The sequence below is a fragment of the Martes martes genome, assembly GCF_963455335.1.
Source record: "Martes martes genome assembly, chromosome: 3".
NCBI lineage: Eukaryota > Metazoa > Chordata > Mammalia > Carnivora > Mustelidae > Martes > Martes martes.
In genome coordinates, this window is record NC_137890.1 from 15,180,449 (window position 1) to 15,195,317 (window position 14,869).

The 14,869-nt window shown below is 47.4% G+C and overlaps 2 protein-coding genes across 2 annotated transcripts; one reads left to right on the plus strand and one right to left on the minus strand.

Moving 5' to 3' along the window:
• Nucleotides 1-9,727: 9,727 nt before the first annotated feature.
• On the minus strand, nucleotides 9,728-11,362 carry LOC308340103 (uncharacterized protein). The gene is made up of 2 exons (XM_080799267.1): nucleotides 10,641-11,362; nucleotides 9,728-10,402 (listed from the first exon to the last, which is right to left on the minus strand). The coding sequence occupies exons 1-2, from the start codon at nucleotides 11,244-11,246 to the stop codon at nucleotides 10,217-10,219; spliced, it is 792 nt and encodes a 263-aa protein (XP_080655393.1). The 5' UTR covers nucleotides 11,247-11,362; the 3' UTR covers nucleotides 9,728-10,216.
• Nucleotides 11,363-12,001: 639 nt separating this feature from the next.
• Nucleotides 12,002-14,633, plus strand: SOX21 (SRY-box transcription factor 21; the record flags this gene model as incomplete). The annotated part of the gene is made up of 1 exon (XM_080799592.1): nucleotides 12,002-14,633. One exon carries the CDS (start codon nucleotides 12,002-12,004, stop codon nucleotides 12,830-12,832), a length of 831 nt encoding a protein of 276 aa, XP_080655718.1. The 3' UTR covers nucleotides 12,833-14,633.
• Between the last annotated feature and the right edge of the window lie 236 nt (nucleotides 14,634-14,869).

The following is a 14,869-nucleotide window of genomic DNA, read 5'->3' on the forward strand; positions in this document are numbered from 1 at the left end:
TCACAAGCTGTCCCTAAACTAAAGGATGTGATCCAGGCATTGTATTATATCTCATGATTTTGTAGGTCAGGTGCAGGGGCAGGGCTCAGCTGGGCAATTCTTCTGTCGCATAGGGCATGACAAAGGTCACGGGGTGGGATTCTGCGGGTGGATGAGCCACTCTGGAGGATCCAAGACAACATCACTCTCATCACCCCGGCAGTGAAGGCTTGAGCCAAACGGTCCTATGAAAGCATATCTCTAAATAGAGGGTCTCAGCGTAGTTGGAATTTTCACACAGAAGCTCAGGGCTCCCAGAGACCAAGAGACCCGGGTGAAAGTTGCAAGGCTCCTTAGATGTCCCACTATAACACTCCCGCTGTGCCCTATTTGGTCAAACCAAACACTAAGACAAGCTCAGATTCACTGGTTGTGTTACTACTTCTTCACTTCTCTCTCCACGAGGGAGTAACAGAGAATTTGCCTCAGTCCGTCATGTACCATAAAGTCTGTCGTCATTGAGCACGGGGGCGGAAGCAGCCCATTCCATTTCTATGGCAACACGAAATGAAAGATTCATACCCTTTACCCTCAGTCTGCCATCCCAACCCCACATAGACTTCATTGCAGTAATTCCTTAAAAGCAGTGCAGTGCGAATGCTCACGGTAACTTTCCTCACCCACCCTCACAAGTTTTGCCTCTGGGATCATCACCCCAAGCAGTGCAGAGTCACGGATCCTGTCTCAAAGACCCCTGCCTCAGACTTGTGGATAGTGGTCCTCAGTCCCAGCTTGGAATCCCAGACCGCCGTTGGTCTAAGAGCAAAGATAATATTACCAATTTTTCACAGCTTTTGCCATTGGACTATTCTGTACTTACACGTGGAACCATCATGCTTTGAAAATAATGAAGGATGTTATCTACCCCAGAATGATTTATTTCATTTCTGGGGTGAAGTGGAGTGAAGTTGTCAGTGGATGAGGGTTATATTTATTAGCTTTTTACTGTGACCAAAAAAGTTACAAAAATACATTTTTTGATGTAAAATATCAAACAATACAGTTCTAATGTACCTTAGTCAGCTCAGGTTGCCATAACAAAATACCTTAGATTGAGTGCCTTAAACAACAGAATTTTTTTTTTTTCTTAATAGTTCTAGAGGCTAGGAAGTCCGAGATCAAGATTCCAGCAGGTTCTCTCTCCCTGGCTTGCGGTCAGTGGTTTTGTCCTCCGTGGCCTTTCTTCTGAGCGCATGCAGGGTGAGCTCGGTCACTGGTATGTCTTCTTCCAAGGACACTACCCCTGTTGGATCAGGGCCCCATCCTTATGACCTTTTTTTGACTTCTGTATAGGCCCCACCTCCAAATACAGTCATACTGGGGGTTAGGTCTTCAACATATGAATTTGGGGGTGAGGGTCACAAACTCAGCCCGCAGCAGCAGTTCAGAACAAAATATTTAAGACCCCCTTGACCTGCCCTCTTCCCAAGATTCACATGAAGCTTTTGTGACTCAAAGGCAGCTTTCGGAAAAAGGCAAATCTTGGCACACCTGTGAATCTGACACCCTGGATAGAAGGGCTGAGGGTTCGCTGCCTTGGGCTTTCAGAGTAAACACTCCATCATTCATGGCAAAAGCCCGGAAGAAGCTTGTGGTGTTCAGAATGCAGCCAACAAGATGTGCAATCACCTTTAAGTGTTTTAAGTATTTCCTTCATTTTATAGGGAAAAAAAGAGTTATATGGTGGCTTAATCCAGCTGTAAATTTTCCGGGATCTTCAAAAAACCAGAGGTGAAACACCTTCTCCAGTTGAAAGCTCTAAAACCTGGTGTCCTTGCTACAGATGTGTCCTTGGTTGCAATGTAAGATGAAGAACTTTAATAATGACCAAGTCCCCCGGCTACAGAAGGCAAGAATGTGGGAGTTCTACGAGGGGGATCAGAGACGTTACCAAGGTCGCCTCATTTCCAGCATGCCTCTAGACGTCATTAAGACTAATTAATTAAATAACTGATCAAGATTAGCTTCGTCATCCTGTGCCTGAATCATTAAGTTTGGTCCTCAACCCCTCCTTGGCAGCGTGTGCAAGGACCTCCAGCGTGGGGGCGAATTCATTCATTGAATGAACTCATTCATTCAGCAATTTATTTCATGCCTACTCGATGCCTAGGGCCTCACTAGGCACTGAGATACAAAGATCAATAAGATACGGTCTCTGCCCTTAGGATATTTAAAGTGAAGTCAGGAAACATATAACAAGTTAATAGTTGAAATCGAGAGGTGCGGGCACTGGAAAAAGAGTTGGGCTGGGCATGGAGAGACATAAAGCAGAGAGCAGTCAACGCAGCCTCTTGACGTTACGTTTATAAAAGAAGCAACTCCAAATTATTATTAATGAATCAATCCGATCTTACGTTCTTATCAGGTTGTTGCCAGCCTCTTAACTCACTCTCCTGGGTCCGAATAGTAAAGGCAGTTTTTTCTTAAAAAGCAAGCCCTAGGACACAATGAAAGAGCCCTTTGCCTCGAGTAAATAAACAAAGACAAATTTTATCAAATACCAGGCTTTGTTTGACAGCAATAGGTGTATTTGCTAGGAGACAATGTACTCACCTATATGTCAAATACTGTTTTAAAAGTGCCTTGAAATCCACGCTGCAGGCATGCCTACGATCGCAGAGTCTGGCCACTCCTGACAACGGACTGGAATGTGAAATTGGAGGCTGATTATGAACAAAAGGACACGTCAACTAGGAAGTTAGTGTATAGAAACACTTTAGTGCACAAACAAAGCGTTACAATACAATGCAGCTCTCCAAATACCAGGGGGGTGATAAGTGCACTGAGGTCATGAGTCAACTTCTCAGGCAGCTGGAATGATTAGGGGAAGACTGCTCTCAGACTAATCATCATTCCCTAATGCTTCTGGATTGCTGCCTTGTATCCTCCTTAGTACACTGAAGTTGCAAAAATTAGAAGGATTTAGGTCATTTGCTTGCTTGTGGATTATTTTGCTGTGCTTCTAGAAGAAGGAAAGGGAACATTATGCTGCTGGGGAAACAAACATCCTGATTTGGGCATGGACCATGTGGAATGAATGGAGGACTTGTCTTATCCTCAATACACCAAGCACTGAGGCTGGGACAAGCAGTGACCTTCTCCATAGGGGGTACAAGAAACTAGAGAAAACCAGTCCCACCACCTAGTCCCTAATGGTGCAGGCATAGAGGCTACAGCTCCTAATGCAAGGTGAAGATAGCAAAGTGGCATTCAGACAGGTCAGGGCAAACAGTTTAACATGAAAACCAGGCAGGGGATGAGCAACGATATTTGGCGAATACCTCCGCCAGGCTGATGGAGGAATGGAAGATGCAGGAATTTATACCAGTGGAGATACTCTTCCGGCATGCAGAGTTCACGGACCCAACCAGGTGGGCTTGCTGTTGTTCTAGAGATAAAGACTGGATGGTTGAACAAACTGTCTAAAGTCAGAAAAGCATAACCGAGTAGAATCCCAGGAAAATGGGTTTGGGTGTATGATTGGATGACACTGGGACCAGAACTGAACTAGATCACTGACAGCCAAAAGCTCTAAAAAGAGTACCATGACTCCCTCCCCCCACTACACCATGCACAGGTCAGGAAAAACATGAAGATGCCCACTATCACAACTTCTGTTTGACAATGAACTGAGGAGTGTGGACAGTGCAATAAGACAAGAAAAAGGAAATAAAGTGTACAAGATTGGAAAGGAAGAAAGAAAACTCTCATTATTTACAGATGATGATTTTGTAGGTAGAAAATCCAAAAAAACCCACAAATAAATTTCTCGAATTTAAAATGGTTTTATGGGGCACCTAGGTGGCCTAGTGGGTTAAGCTTCTGCCTTTGGCTCAGATCATGATTTTGGGGTCCTGGGATTGAGCCCACATCGGGCTCTCTGCTCAGTAGGAAGCCTGCTTCCCCCTCTCTCTCTGCCTGCTGCTCTGCCTACTTGTGACCTCTCTCTCTCTCTCTCTCTCTGTGTCAAATAAATAAATAAAATCTTTTTAAAAAATGGTTTTACAAGGTTTCCACTTAGAGTCAATACACAAAAATCTATTGTATTTCTGTATACAACAATATACTATAAAAATCATTTAAAAGATACCTTTTTAAAAAGATATCTTTAAAATGTGCTATTTGTAATAACATCAAAAATAGTTTTAAAAATAAAATAATAACAGGAATAATAACAGGAATAATAGATGAATAAGAATTCTACTAGAAAATTGTAAGATATCAGACTATTAAAGAACAACAAAATGAAGGGAAGGAAACTAGGCTCATGGATTCCCAGTGTCAAAATTGTAAAGATGTCAATTCTCCCTACATCAACCCCAAGAATCACAGCAATCTTAACTAAAAGGCTTTTAGAAAATGTTTTGGTTGGTTTGGGTTGGGTGGGTGGCTTAGTTGGCTAAGCATCTGCCTTCAGCTCAGGACATGATCCCAGGGTTCTGGGATCAAGCCTAATGTCGGGGCTCCCTGCTCAGTGGGGAGTTTGTTTGCCCCTCCCCCTCAGGCCCTTTCCCCCATAAGTGCTCTTTTTCGCTCTGTCTCTCTCAAATAAATAAATAAAATATTTTTTAAATGTTTGGGTTTTAGTAGATCTTAAAAGTTCTCATCAAAAGAAAAAAAAGGTTTTGCAATTACTTATATGAGAGATGTAAATTAGATTTATTGTGGTGATCATTTCATAATGTATACAAATACCAAACCATTATAGTGTACACCTAAAACTAATATAATGTTTTATGCCAATTATACCTCAAGTTAAAAGTAAAAATAATTTCAAAATTTGAGGTTTTTAAAGAATATTTGGAACCTAACAATCTGTTCTAAAATTTATATGGAAATGCAAAGGCCAAGAGTAGCCGAGATAATTTTGAGTAAGAACAAGATGAGAAGACTTGTTCTGCCAGAATTAGGATAGTGCAATATTGTGAAAAAATAGAAAAAATGAATAATATGAAGCAAAATAAAGAGCTCAGAAACTGACTCACATCAGATGGCAAACGAGGCACTAATGAGCAGTATAGAAAAGCAGTCTTTTCAATTAATGGTTCTAGAAAATTGAGTATCCTAATGGGAAAAAAAAAAAAATCAAACCTCATCTCAATTTCAGATGGATTCTGGAAATGGAGAAAGAACTCCTATAAGACTTACCTGCCCATAGATAATAACCATAAACTTTAGACAAAATATAAAGGACAACTTCTCTGAATGTGCAGGAAAAAAATCAAAGGCAAACAAACACAAAGGGACACACTTGGAAGAGGGGTACAGCACCAGGTATTTCCCATTTTCACAGCTTTGTGCCTGTAACATTTCTTGCATGTGTATAATACACAAGAACAAGAGTGCCTCTGGCAACCTGTTCCCATGGTTAAAAACCAGAAACGACCCCCATGCTCATCAACAGGAGAGTATAAGCAAATACACTATGGTATATTTATATCATTGAATATCTAGGATGAATAAACTCAGTGATATCCAGTACTATTGAATCCATACAATATGATTAAATGAAAACAGTTCATTAATAGATATTATATTAAAAATTAAAATAAAAATGTTCTTTTAAAGGATACATATAAATAAATGAAAAACTATATAGCTAAATTTAAAAAAAAAAACAAAGGAATGAAAATCGTTACATTGGGTTAGGGGAGGCAAGTACATAGTTCACTGGGGAGATCATTTGGTTTGATGTAGGTTTACCGGCAGATTTTATTTTGAGTGGTGGATTCATTGTTACCTTATTAAACAAACAGACCATTGAGGGAGCAATCAGGGGAGCATGTCAAAAATCTGGTGGGAATTGGGATTATACCAACTTTGTGTTCTTGGAGTTCACAAAAGCAAGGTCGAGAGGGATAAGGGAAGAAAAGAGGGAAGGAGAGAGGTGGGATGGACAAGGAACATCTCTTGTGTTGAGGGAACAGAAAGACCGAGATTAGAGGTCACTGGTAGGAGACTCCCATTTAGCGACCCTGAGTGGGCAGTCAGAGAGAGGGTAGAGATTGGGGTCTTTCTGGGCCCGCAACTGAGGGGTGCTTGTGGTGGGAAGCCCACAGAGGGCGGGAAGGTGGATCGCAGCTGAGACCCAATCTGTGCTTGATAACCACAGGAGCCAGCAAGGGACTTGGGGAGACTACCTCTGAGGTGGGTTTGGAACGCCTTCCTGGGGAGAATGCCACGGGGCACTCCCTCAGAGGGGCGGTGGGGCATGGAGGGAGTCACAGAAGGTCTGAGGTAAGTAGATGGAATTAAGATTCTGTGCAGGAGTGGGCTGAGTCTTGTGCCAGGTCTCAGATTGGTGGTGCTGGTGGTGAGGGACATGGGCTTAATTCAAAGGCCATTCCTCCATTTTGGGTTGCGGGACTTTGGGCAGGTTACTCATCTGCTCTGAGCCTCAGTTCCCCAATTGCAAATGGCGGTCGGTAGGTCTCACCTTAGAGAGCTCTCCTAAAAAAGTGAGCTCGAAAGCAGACCCATCCTTAGACAGGAGACAATCTCGGGGGCAGGAACACTCAGGGAGCACGTTGGAAGGGAGGACAGTAAGACGGGGAGTTTGGAAAGCCCAAAGCATGGCTTCTTCACCACCCCTCTGGAGCACTTAAGGGGTACCCCCCTCTCTCAGCTTTGTTCCTTCTGGAAAATGACCAAAGCCCTTGGGGTGATGAAATTTACAAGTAACCCCACCACACCCGACGGCAGTCTCCTCACTTGCAAATGGGTTGGGATGAGATTTCATTACACAGGCCGCAGGGTACACCTGAATGGCCTCGCTCATTTCGGGGTTTGTCTCCCTCATATTTCAAGAAGCTCTTGTCCTTTGAGGGGTAAATGTCTCCCTGCTTTGAAGAACGTCTTGGGATCTGAAATCAATGCTTTGTGAAGTTGTCTGTCTTGGATTATTTGCATTGTCTTTTTTTGCCCCCCTTAGGTGTTTTTTGGCGGGGTGCAGGGAAGCGGGAGGGTGCGCCGTTTTTGGTTTCGTTGTTCTTGCTCTGTTATCTACGTAAAGCTCCTTTTGGAAAATGCTAGCCTGCCCCAGCACTGCTAAGGAGGGATGAGGAAAGGTGTGTCCCGAATTGATTTGTCTAGTCCCAGTTTCCAGGTACGGCAGGAGCAGTGAGAAGAAAGGGACAGACATCTCAAAAAGATGAACATGTAGCAGGAGCCAGTGAAAGGCCGCTTGCGCTGCTGTTGGCTCCTGCTGTGCCTGAATCAAGGCCTCTTTCGTCTCCTCGGCTTTCTGTGGACTCCAGATTTGGGGTTTGCCCCCTTTGGGGGGCCGATGGGACAAGAGCTAGGGAGCCCGAGGACTGTGACAACAGCCCAAATGAGGTAGCTTTTGTCACAGTTTGCTCATGTCCTCCTTTAACCGGACAAACAGGCTGTATTACCTTTCTACGCAGGTCTGAAACCTTCTGAATTCTTTCATTACACTTGCTTCAGACCAGAACCCCAAAGTTGTTCCGCTGTCGCTGCTAGCGTGCCCAGGTGCAAAGACTTCGTCTCTAACTGCCAGTAAAGGTGGCACCTTTACTGCCCAGTCACTTTCTTCTGCTCACCTCTTGGTCCCCCACTAGTGGACTTTCTTTGCTGTGGTTCACCAACTCTGTGGTTCTAGGAAAATGTGTTCGGCTCTGTGAAAATCCAGTACGGGAGTGGGGACAGAAAGGATGGAGGAAAATGATTTAGTTCATTCTGATCCCTTGTCTTCCTTTGGGAACAAGATAGTCTCTCCTCTTTTGTGGAAGAGAAAGAGAAAGAAAGCCCGTCGGTCTGGTGTTGCCAAGGTTTTGTTGTTTGTTTTTTGGTTTTGTTTATTTATTTATTTATTTTTTAAATTCCCCAACAACCTCATTGCTGCCTCCTAGTGAAAGCTTTAGAACTGAAAAAAAGACCACTGACTGGGGAGGACTTCAGGGGGAAAAATAGAAACTGAATTTATACAGACTCACACACTTTTTCGGATAGAATCTGCCTCTCAGTTTCTGGCCAGACAGATTTGTGATCACGGGTATGAAGCGGCTACAAGGAAAATGCAGAGCCCACGCCGCCTCTACTGCTCAAGATACAGGCTTCTTTGGTTGATCCCACTCAAGAGCAAACCATATAAAGCCCACTGAACTTAGAATTCTCATTCAGTTTATTTCACCTTCACTTTTCACTCACACACACTATTTCCTATATCTTGGTATTTTTCATCTTTAGGTTAAAAAAAAAAAAGGACAAAAATATAACCTCATCTCAATTGAAGCATAAGATCCGTGGACTTTAAAACTGAATTTACATTTTGGCACATAAGAAAGACGACGGCATAAAAACTTTGTGAAAAGCTCAGCCAGAATCAGAGGAGAGGTGCGAAGCCTGGTTCACAGCACCAGGGCCGCCGTGCCTGCCTTCACTCCCAGCGTACTGCGAGGGCCCTGCCTTGGTTGGGAAGGGCGTAGGCCAAGGCTCTTCACCCACTGAAAACCGAAATTGAAAACCAAATCTCTCCTATTTTGACATGTGTGAAATTTAATTTGGTGACTAGGCAAACAAACACACAGGAACTATTTTCTTTTTAGGTATGGAAAGCACCTTTGTTTTCTACAGTTCAGCCTTCTTGGGTTTAAAAACTTTCAAATTTGGGTCGTTTAATATCACGAAACAGGCAATACCGCACAATTTATAAAACTATATCCAAGGAAGCTTATGTATTTTACTTTCTGTAAGACGTTCTAACATAAAAGCACACGTTTCAATCGCATGTATGAACATTTTTCCCCCATGGTAATAATTTATTACAATAAATTTTTTAATGTAAATTTGCAAAGAGCAGATTATACTTTAACTCACCAATATAAATATCTTTTCTCAGTCCTTATCTGTATATGTGAAGATAACTTTCATTAGATTCAACTTTATCCACAATGTTTAGTGAATAACAGTTTTTCAAATTTTGCATCCCCACACGTATGTTCTTCATATGACAGTGTATAATATTTTTGTCTCAAACCTACTATACAAGTTGGGTTGAAAGCTCGGGGATGATAATTTTGTAGTTTATCATCACAAAACAGTATATTTAATATTCTAGTCTATGTAATTACACCTGCTAGTGTTTTAAAGTTACTCCACCCAGAGTCTGTGAATGACCGGGTGGCTTTACAGGGCTTGTAAAGGAAAATGGTTCTAGAGAAATCAGCCCAATTGTTTCAGCAATACAAGGGCATACAAAGTAAACATTTGTAAATAAGATACTGTAAGAAAAATACAGACTCCCATACATTCCACTGTTGGCTCACATTTCTGTATGTCACAGCAACTAAAATGAAAGCAATAATCACTATTCTTAAAATAAGTACTAAAACAAGCCTAACTTTTAAATATATCTGATGGCCCCAAACAGTTTTTATTTAAGTTCACAACTACAATCAGTGCCTTGTGTCTGTGTGTCTGTGTATGGGATGAACATACATCCCGGGGAAGTCTTAAAGAGTTAACTACTTACAGAACTTCCTGCTTGCACACACCACATGGCTAGGTCCCATCCTAACTGCCAAAGAAAGGAGGCAAGCGAGTTCTCCCTGAAGGACAGGCCAACTTGTGAATAAAACCTCCAGACCCATCATGCTATGAGTGTGCTGCAGCATACCGAGAAGTGATAAAAATATGCAAACAAAACCATGCTTTTTTTTTTTTTTTTGCATCCTGTCAATTATGAGGAAAAAACTGCTCTTTCTAAAGGAAACTGAGCTTAACAGCATAAAGCTATTTCAGTACAGAGTGATTGGTATGTTTCACTTTGTTCTTTCGGAGCGACGTTTGACACTTACTGATTCTGAACACCTTCTCCCTATCTGTGCATTTAAGTGAGATAGTGTTAAGTTAACTGTACCTTAAAGAGATCAGCGTAAAGGTGGCTCTGTCGACCAGAACAGAAACAAAACAAAACACTCAGATTTTTTCAAAGAGCTCAACAGTCAGCCAAGGATGCCTATTCTCACCCTGGGCGAGCTCCTTTCCGAAAGGGTTGCCAAGAGCACGCTCAGTTCCTCCTGAGTTATTTTTCACTTCACTACCTCTGACTGGGTACGTCACCAGCGCAAGAAAATGCGGGCAGCATCTGTTGCCAGTAACATCTGGACCTCCAAGGAAAATGAGCATTCTTCCTAGGAAAAGTCTCCAACATTTTCTAGAGCGCGTCCCCTCTTCTGCCGTCGTTGGAGAGGCTCTCCTCCTGCTGCGCGCCTCCTTCCTCCTGGCAGAGGAACCCAGAGCCGCGACCAGGGCCGGGGTAGCCGGGATGACACCAGGGGTTGCCAGCACCAAACAGTGCGCAGACTCCGCGGCGCGCTCCTAGTTCTCCGCTCGCCTCAACCTGCTCTCCAGTGAATGGGGTGGGAGGAGGAGTATGGAGGGGGCGGAGGGGATCCAGTTTAATTCGCGGTCCTGGGGGTGTGGGAGCGGGAGGAGGCTCCGCTGGTCCCTCCTCCCTCCTGGAGTCTTGGGCTCCACCTCCTCCGCATGCCCCCAGATATACACACACTCAGTCGCGGCCGGACATGCACACCCCGCGCCGGCTCCGGGCGCGCGCACACGCAGGTAGCCACACTCACCTGAGCCCGTGCGCGGGGCTCCCGCCGCCTCGGGAGCGGCGGAGTGGCGGCCTGGGCCAGGAAGGGGCCCCCTGTGCTACGGGAGTGGGGGAAGCGGGAGCAGCCCCAGCGCGGACCTGCGAATAGAGGTGATGGCGCGTTTTCCTTAAATCCCCTCCTCCAGCACCTCCGCCCAGCGCCCGCTCGGCTCGGGCCGGAGAAGCCGGGAGAGCGGGGCCCCGGGCGCGGCGCACACGCGGGCGCACGCAGCCAGGCGAGCGCGCCGGCGCAGGAAACTTGGTTGAAGTTAGTTGCAAGTGCCGGGCGGCGGCCGGGAGGAGCCAGGAGGGGACGCGGCCGGGATCCGGCCCGCCGCGCCGCACCGCGGCAGCGCCGCCCTCCACGCCCGGCGCTCCCCGGGAGCCCGAGTCGGCCGGTGCCCCTGGAGGAGCTCAGAGCGAGCGGAGCCGGCATGGCCCGGGGGACTACGGGACGCGGCGCCTCGGCGAGCCGGAAGGATTTCCCCTGAGGCCCAGCGACCCCAGGCTTGCTCAAGCCTCCAGCCTCCTTCCCGGACCGGCAGCCGGAGAGGAAGACCCGCGAGGCAGGTGCTGGGGCGGCCGACATCTCCCCCCCCCGAGCCCCCAGCCGATCGGGGGTGGGGGGGATTCCCACCGGCGAGCCCTGCCGCGAGCCAGGAAGACCGGCCGGTGCTGCTGTATTTGTATTTATAACCGCTGCTGAGCTCTGCGTTCCCTTGCTGCGCCCGGACCCTCCTCCGCCTCCCCCTCCTCTTCCTCCTCCGGGGCCACCTCCCCTCCTTCCCCACCCCCATCTGCTACTGTCAAATGAGAAAGTCACCGAGGAGAACCCAAACACTCCAGCCGCCGAGGGCCCCCTTTGGCACTTGGCAGCACGCGGCGGCGGGCTCCTCGGCTCAACTTGGTGGGGTCCTCGCGACGCAACTTTCCGAGCTGCTCTGCGTTTGAGAGAAAAAAGACCGAGGACGAGGAGAGTTGTACGGGGCAGCGACTACCCGCGGGGAGTTCGCGAGCCAACGCAGACGGAGAGGAAGGACAAAAAGAAAGCAAAGGGCCCACTGCCACCGTGGGGTGGGGGCAGCGCCGAGAAGTTCCTGTGCCCCCGAGAGGATCTTCCCGGGCGCCCGGGGACCAGGGAGGCCCGGGGCGCGGCGCGGCCCTGGGCTCAGCCCCCAGCCGCCTCTCCCCCGGCGGGAGCGACGCCGGGGCGCGAAGCTGGGCGCGGCGAGCGCGGGCAGGCCGAACGGGTCCCCGCGGACAGCCAACATTGATTTCCTCCGGGCGGAGGGCGACGGCCCGGGCGGCGGCGGCGGCGGGCTGCAGCCGCGGCACGGCGAGAGCATGTCCAAGCCGGTGGACCACGTCAAGCGGCCCATGAACGCCTTCATGGTGTGGTCGCGGGCTCAGCGGCGCAAGATGGCCCAGGAAAACCCCAAAATGCACAACTCGGAGATCAGCAAGCGCCTGGGCGCCGAGTGGAAGCTGCTCACCGAGTCGGAGAAGCGGCCGTTCATCGACGAGGCGAAGCGCCTGCGCGCCATGCACATGAAGGAGCACCCCGACTACAAGTACCGGCCGCGGCGCAAGCCCAAGACGCTGCTCAAGAAGGACAAGTTCGCCTTCCCGGTGCCCTACGGCCTGGGCGGTGTGGCCGACGCCGAGCACCCGGCGCTCAAGGCGGGCGCCGGGCTGCACGCGGGCGCGGGCGGCGGCCTGGTGCCCGAATCGCTGCTCGCCAACCCCGAGAAGGCGGCCGCCGCCGCCGCCGCCGCCGCCGCGCGCGTCTTCTTCCCGCAGTCGGCCGCCGCCGCCGCCGCCGCCGCCGCCGCCGCGGCCGCCGGCAGTCCCTACTCGCTGCTCGACTTGGGCTCCAAGATGGCAGAGATCTCGTCGTCGTCGTCCGGCCTCCCGTACGCGTCGTCGCTGGGCTACCCGACCGCGGGCGCCGGCGCCTTCCACGGTGCGGCGGCGGCGGCTGCAGCGGCGGCGGCGGCCGCCGGGGGGCACACGCACTCGCACCCCAGCCCGGGCAACCCGGGCTACATGATCCCGTGCAACTGCAGCGCGTGGCCCAGCCCCGGGCTGCAGCCGCCGCTCGCCTACATCCTGCTGCCGGGCATGGGCAAGCCTCAGCTGGACCCCTACCCCGCGGCCTACGCCGCCGCGCTATGACCCCGCGGGGCCGCCTCGCGAGGACCGGTGTGCACACGTGTACATATGTATAGGTACGAGCTCCGCGGCCTCCCCGTACGCCCTCCCGCGACGGGGGCCCCGGGTTGTATGTACATAAGATGTATAGGTGCAGGCAGAGGCAGAGATGCCAGTCGGGGCGCGAGTGGCAGAGCGCGCGCGTGCTCGGGCGAGTGTGCGTGTGGATTCACAGGATCGTTTCAGACCGCACTTCGGCAGCCCATTTTAAGGAGGGCGGTTGCATCCGACAGCGGTTGATGTTTGCTTTGCACTTCGGAACCTGTTGCGTTTGGGCCCAAGGAGGTGGAGGAGTAACTTTTTTTTGACATGTTGGGCTTTCCAGTTTTGTTTGTTGGAAGTTAATTGTCGGTTTTGGTTTTGTTTCTCATTATCTTGTTTTTTGTTTTGTTTTGTTTTGTTTTTTGGGGGGGGTTATCCCCCTCCTGGTCTGTGTCGCATGCACTCTGTTCAAGTGTTAGGTCTGAAATGGCTGGCACACGGGAAAAGCTGATCTGTGTCATTAGTTTCTCAGAGCGATACGGCTCCGAGCGGCCTTGCTCCCCATTTGTACTTTTTGACTTTGCAAATCTCTGTTCTCTCAAGCAGAACTCACAGACCGGATCCATTCTTGACCAGTGACCGGCTCCAATCTGGCCTTTTGTATGTGAGATGATCACGCTTTCTTTTGTTTATCACGTCATATGCAAATGAGAGCGAGAGCTCTTAAGAGCAAGGAATGCAAACAAGAAATCTGTGCGAGATGAAAAGTTGTCAATTCGATTTTATACCTTAAAACAACAACAACGACAACAACTGATGTCTCCCTGAGTCCACTTGCTCGGATTTCTGACACAGTTTACAGAAAGATAAAAGGCACTGTGTTCCTATTTTCCCCTTATGGCTGAGTTCACCTTAAGATTGTAAATGTGTATATGTCCGTGAAAACATGGAGTCTGAAAATGTGTTATTTGCGTTGCCCTAAACTTGAGTCGGTTTTAGACTCTAAAGCATTTGAGCAAATGTCAAAGTTAACTTTTAAAAATTGCGGGACTATTTCAGAATCGCAATTTTATCTAAGATTAAATCAGACTTTTTTCGTCTGAGTGGTAATGATATATTTATTACTTAGCAAAACTGAAAAAAAAAACAATTGTTTGACAGATGTCTCTGATTTTCAGCTAGCATTTCTTCACCAACTTGAACCGCTTAAATGTGTTTTGGAGTTCCTTCCCTAATTAGCTTATTTTTTAGATTACCTGCAATTCATTTGCAAATTATGATAAAACACATTTTAGAGAAAAGAACCTCAACTATAGCTTTTTGTTTCTTTTTAAATGTATATATTTTTGACTAATGTTTGTGAATGAAGTTGGCTAACATGTATTTAGTTTCATTTTGACTTTATGTAATATAAAGTTTTAAAAAGTTTAAGTATTGGTTTTAACCTTTATGTGTAAATGGTTTTCTTGTGTGATCTTCTAATTTAATATTAGACGTCTAAACTATATCTGTAAATTAGAATCCGACTATCACTCTGTTCATTTTTTTTGAACAAAGAGTTTAAATAAAGCCTGAACCAGGGAAAAGAGAAAATCCTCTATTTCTTGTTGAGTTCCTAACAAGATTTTTATCTGAATTGCCCTTACGTGCCTGGTCCAGGTGAAGTGTAAGGTATCCTCCAAAGGCAGCCTTTGTTTCACTTTTGAATAGATTTACTAGGAAATCTAAATCAAGCCATTGTTATTCAGAGCCAAAAACCTGATTTATCACATTTTTAATCGTGAATAGGAAAGAAGATAAAAAAAAAAAAAAAACCCAAGTAGTTGTATTATCTTGGGGGGGAAAAAAAAAAGGGCATTCATGAACCAGTAGAACAGAGCCCATTGAAAACATCCAGACCGTTCAAAGCATTTCACGAGTTTCCAGTAACATTTTAAGAGAGGAAAGTTGCCTGACCACTTTATCTTGTTAGTGGGAGAGCCCCACCACTTAAGTCAGTGTAATGTGTCCATGTATCTT